The sequence below is a fragment of the Petaurus breviceps genome, unplaced genomic scaffold, assembly GCF_028583685.1.
Source record: "Petaurus breviceps papuanus isolate PSGF00001 unplaced genomic scaffold, PetGlider_PUasm1.0 90639, whole genome shotgun sequence".
NCBI lineage: Eukaryota > Metazoa > Chordata > Mammalia > Diprotodontia > Petauridae > Petaurus > Petaurus breviceps.
In genome coordinates, this window is record NW_027187296.1 from 7,062,166 (window position 1) to 7,067,413 (window position 5,248).

Genomic DNA, 5,248 nt, shown 5'->3' on the forward strand with positions numbered 1-5,248 from the left:
GGGGGTTACCCTCTTTAAGTATTTGGGGATGAAGGAAGAAAGCTTGGGAGAGGAGGGGGGACAGGAGGCTGGGAGAGGGACAGTCGTCTGTCTCAAGCCACGACGCCCCCTCCAGGCATACACCTTCTCACCACCACCACCGCCCCGATCTTGCTGGTCCTTCTCCACCCAACCCTGCGCTAATCTGGTACTTTCTCCCTGAGAATTCGGGGAAGTCTCTGGCCACCAAGCGGCCCCGACGGCAGTGGGTCCCGAGGCAGGAACTGAAAAAGGGAAAGGGAGAAAGGCTGGGGGCCTTGGGATCTCCCCGGAGGTACACACACAAACAGACCCCCGCAGTAGGACAGGAGGCAGCGGGGGAAGGGAAGAGAGGCGGCCCCGCCCCCGACCCGGGAGGGGGACTGGAAGGCGGGGGTCTGGGGGCGGCTCCTGGTCCCTCCCCCTGCCTCCGTCCCGCCCCTGCCCCCGCCCCGTCCATCCCGTTATAAGGTGCGGCCGCTGCGCTCTGGCGGGACAGTAGGGCCAAGACTAGGCGGGTGGGACTGGGCTAGACGGGACGGGACGGGACTGGGCAGCCCAGTTCTCCGACTCCTCCCTCTGTCCCTTTGCCTGCCGGCTGCTGTCCCTCTCTACACCAGCCCCTCTGTCCGGCTTGCCCTCCTGACTGGCGCCCCCTCCTCCAGGCAGCCCTCCTGCCCGCGCCGTGCGCCCATGGATTACTCCTACCTCAACTCATACGATTCTTGTGTGGCCGCCATGGAGTCCGCCTACGGCGACTTCAGCCCCTGCGGCCAGGCGGGCGCCTTCCAGTACAGCCCCTTGGGGCGGCCTGCCTTCAGCGCAGCAGCCGCAGCGGGCCCCGCCTGTCCCGGCCTTGCCTCACCTCCCTGCGGCCTGGGCGCCTTGCGGGATCACCAGCCCGCACCCTACTCCACAGGTGAGCAGCTGTCCCGGGGCCGGGATGGGAGCGATCTAAGGAAAGGGAACATTGCTGGGGCTAGCGACCCTGCCCCAGCGCTTGGCCAAGACCCTCAGGGTGGACACAGGGGACAGAGACGGGCACCAGGGAGTGGAGATGGGGACAGGAGAGGCCTGAAGGGCACAGATGGAGACCTAAGGACCAGAGAGGGATCTTAGACACCAAGAGACCAGTGGTCAGTGAAAGGACATGGGAAAGGGACAAAAATAGAGGTAAACAAACCTGGGAATGACCAGATGAGAGAGAGCCCTAAAGGTGGGAACAGAAAATGGAGACATGGTAACCAAGGAGAGGAGGAAATATAGATATCAGGGAGAAGGGATGTAGATGTTTGGGATGGGGGGAGAGGAAAGATAAGGAGGGTGCCCCCCCCAAAAAAAGACAGGGAAACCAGACCAAACTGAACAGAGATGTGGATGTAAGGATGTGAAGCCAGGATAGAAAGATAGGGAGATGAAGATCAGTAAGGGTGAATGAGGATGGGAGAACATGGGACAAGATGTGGGTACCAGACCCAATGGCTAGAATGCACAAGAAGATAAGGATGAGGACAAATGAGATATGGATGGGAGACAGAACATATGGATCGATTACTGTGCTGGGGACTTTGACACCAGAAGATCAATATACAGGGAGAGATTTGGGGAGATGAGGGCAGCAGGAGGGAAGGTGGGGATGTGGGAACAGGGAGATTTGGGGACCAGGAAATTCGGGGATGTCCAGAGGTGATAGAACTATTAAGAGAGGGAGGATTAGGGAAAGGAGGAGTGTGGGGGCCAGGAAGAGTGAGATGTAGGCACTGGGAAGGAATATGAGCATCTAGAGGCAAGTAGAGACACATAAGGATATAGGAATTAGGGAAAGAAGATCAGGATGGGGCTGAGGGAGAAAATGGGGGTCCGGGGAGAGATGGGTACATAGGTGAGGACCAGGGAGAGATCATGAGAACGTGAGGACCTGGGGACAATAGAGGGGAAATGGAGATAGAGAGAGAAACTGGAGACTAGAGGAAGAGATGTGAGGACCATGAAAGTGAGGAGGGGTAATAGGAATTAGACAAGTGGAGGTCTCAAGAGAAATAGAAGAAATGATACGGCTATGGGGAACAGACTGGACTGGATACCAGAGTTTAATCACTGAGACTCTGGGGAAGAATAGGACGGAGGTAGGAGATTGGGTCATTGGTACAGAGATGGGAAGACCAAAAGATGGTGGGTGCATTGGAGTGAGAGGGGTGCTGGAGATATGAATAAAGATATTGAGGGGAAACCTGAGGCCTGGAGAGGGGAAGATTAGGGATGAAAGGGCTGAGAAGGAATAAAGGGCTAGATGTGGGACCATAGATGGAGAAAGCTACAGAAACTATAGGTAGGGTGGAGTGAGGACTCTGGGAGGTGGAGGTAGGAGCAAGAAGAAGAGAGATGGAAGGAGGGAGACTAGAAAGTGGAGATGGATGAGGACAGAGAAGACAACAGGGCTAGAGAGATGGGGTCTAAGGGATGGGAAAATAGGGGACTGGGTGGTGGAGACCAGAGGAAATAGATGGAAGAAGGAGAATCAGTAGAGGATGGAAGCAAAGGAAAATGGAGTCATGGGGACAAGGACCAGAGGTGATGGAGAGAAGGATTTAGGACAGGGACCAAGAACAGGAGAACAGGAAAATGCTAAGACAGGAGCAAGGGCAGAAGAATTGAGGGGATGCCAAGGGGAGACAAGGTGGAGGAGAGAAACCTTCTTGGGGAAAAGGAGAGGGGAGGGGAAAAGGAGGGAGAAGGGAAAGGACTGTTGAGAGACCAGATCTCATCCCAGAAACAAAATGTCAGAGAACATTACATTTAATCCCCTCATTTTTTTTTCAGGAGGCAGAAACTAAGCCCTAAGAAGGGAAGAGATTTCCCAAAGTTGCATAGTAAATTAGAAACAAAAGCTAGAACCCATTTCCTGCCCCAAAGTTCCAGGTTCTTGTTACCAAGAGAGGCCTTGGTGAGATGAGGCTGCAGAGTGATCTGGAGGGGAGAGAAGGGGAGCAGAGAAGTGTGGGCTGCCGTGGGAATGGAAGCAGCCAGGGTCAGACCTAAATGCAAAGGAGGATGGACAGAAAGGGGGAAGCAGCAGGGCTCCAGCCACAGTCAAGGTGAAAACGGAAGTCAGAGCAGACCAGATCTGAGGGAGAGATCCCAGCTGGCAGGCTGAGGGTGGGGAATGGGAAAAGGTCCTGGGATGGAGGAACTGTGAGAAGGGAGAAAAGTAGAGGAAGGATCCTAACCTGCACCCTGCACCCTAGTTCTGATGGGAGGAGGTCCTACTATTGCTGTGATCACACACACAACACAACACACTCCCTAGGTCCTACACCTGTGACCAGAGAAAGACAGAAAAGAAACAGAATGAGAGATGAAAAGATGAGAAAACATGGAGAGAAAGGAAAGAGGGAAAAAGCATGGGGAGAAAAGAGAAATTAGAGGTAGGGAGAAAAGAGAAGAAAGTTGAGAAGAGAGACAGGGGGAGCTACATACAGGAAAGTGCTGGCCAGATGAAGAGCCAGGAGAGCCTGTCCCATCTCCCCACTCCCCCGCCTCCTCACTCTCCCCCTACCTTTCCCCACCACAAATTTTCACTTTTCTTTATCTCTTATGTTTCTCATACCCATCCTCTTTTCAGTTTCTAATTTTCCCCCTCTTCCATTTCTCCATATCACTCCTTTTAAACTCATCTCTCCATATCTCTTTGTGACTCTTCTTTTGCCCAATTTCTTTTTCCATCATCTGTTCCTCTCCTCATCTTTCCATTTTTCTTTCCTCATTTGTCTCCCTCTCTGTTTCTCTTCTTCCCATCTCATTTTGATGTCTCTCTCTTCTTTTCTCTATGTCACTCTTCATTCTCTCCTCATCTCATATTTCTTCTTTCATTATCTCTGTGTATCTTTGCTCTCTCTCTTTGTCCCTCTCTGTCTCTCTCCTCCTCTGTCTCTGTCTCTCTCCTCTCTCTGTCTCCCTTCTCTTTCTGTATGTCTGTCTCTCTGTGTGTGTTCTGTCTCTATCTCTCTGTTTCTCTGTCTTTATCTGTCTCTCCGTCTCTGTCTATCTCTATCTCTGTGTGGGTGTGTGTCTCTCTCTTTCTCTCTCCTCACGTAGGCATCTCTCTTTGCAACTTTTCCCTCTCCATCATTTTCCTCCTCTCCTTTCCTCCATCCCTTATTTTCTCTCCCTTCTCTCTCCGTGTCTATCTTCTTTCTTCATCACTAATCTTCTTGTCTTACCTGTCTCCACCTTTCTGACTCTCTTTGTTTCCTCGTGTCTCTCTTCTTCTCTCCTCTCTCTCCCTGTCTCTTCTCTGGTCCCATCTGTTCATTTCGGGCTCTTCTGTATGTTTCTCTCTTTATCTCTTCACATCTATCTCATCTCTTGCCTCAATCCCCATCTCGCCATCTCTCTCCTCTGGCCTCAAATAACCTTGTCTCTTCTCTGTCTCCACATCACTTCATCTCTGTCCCCATCTATACTTAATCTCTCTCTCTCCTCAATTTTCTTTTTCTTGTTCTCTCTTCTCTTCTTCTGCCTGTTTCTTCTTTCCTCTTTTCTCTGTCTAGCTCCTTGATTCCATCTCTCTATTTTCCTCTTCTCTCCATTTCTCTGTCTCTCCCCAATCTTCCGATCTCTTTCTTAAATCTGTCTGTCTCTTTCTCTTCTCTGTCATTTTATCTCCAGATTTCTCCCATGTATCTCCATATCCTCAACTGCTGTCTCTCTCTATATCTCTCTTCTCTCTTATCTGTGTCTCTCTTCTCTCCCCATTCCCCATATCTCTGGGTTGCTTTCTTTTCCATCTATATTTCTTCATGTCTTATTTCTCCCTGCCTTTTTGAGTCTCTCATCTCTCCATATATCTCCATTTCTCTATCTCTCCTCCCTCCCCCATGTCTTTCTATGCTTTTTTCTTCTGTCCCTATGCCTGTATCTCTCCTCCCCCCTCCCTTCTGTTTCTTCTCTCTCTCCTCATAAATGTCTCTTTTGTCTGTCTCCTCTTGTCTCTCTCTTCTCTCTGTCTCTCCTCTTTCCATCACTGGATGTCTTTCCTCATCTTTGTGTCTCATGCCTTATCTGTGTCTCACTTCTCTCTTGTTCCCATCGCTGTCTCTCTGTGTTCCCTCATTCCCTCATTCTCTGTGCCTTGTGTATTTTTATAACTATCCTCTGACATGTTTCTCCATGTCTTTTCTCTATTTCCCCATCTCTCTCTCTCTCTCTCTCTCTCTCTCTCTCTCTCTCT

The 5,248-nt window shown here is 50.8% G+C and overlaps 1 protein-coding gene across 1 annotated transcript in view; it reads left to right on the forward strand.

Moving 5' to 3' along the window:
* Positions 1 to 711: 711 nt before the first annotated feature.
* PHOX2A (paired like homeobox 2A) overlaps positions 712 to 5,248 on the forward strand; it is a 7,939-nt gene continuing 3,402 nt past the window's right edge. Inside the window, exon 1 of the mRNA XM_069064569.1 lies at positions 712 to 937. Within this exon, the coding sequence (XP_068920670.1) occupies positions 712 to 937 (226 nt within the window). The remainder of the gene's footprint in view (positions 938 to 5,248) is intronic.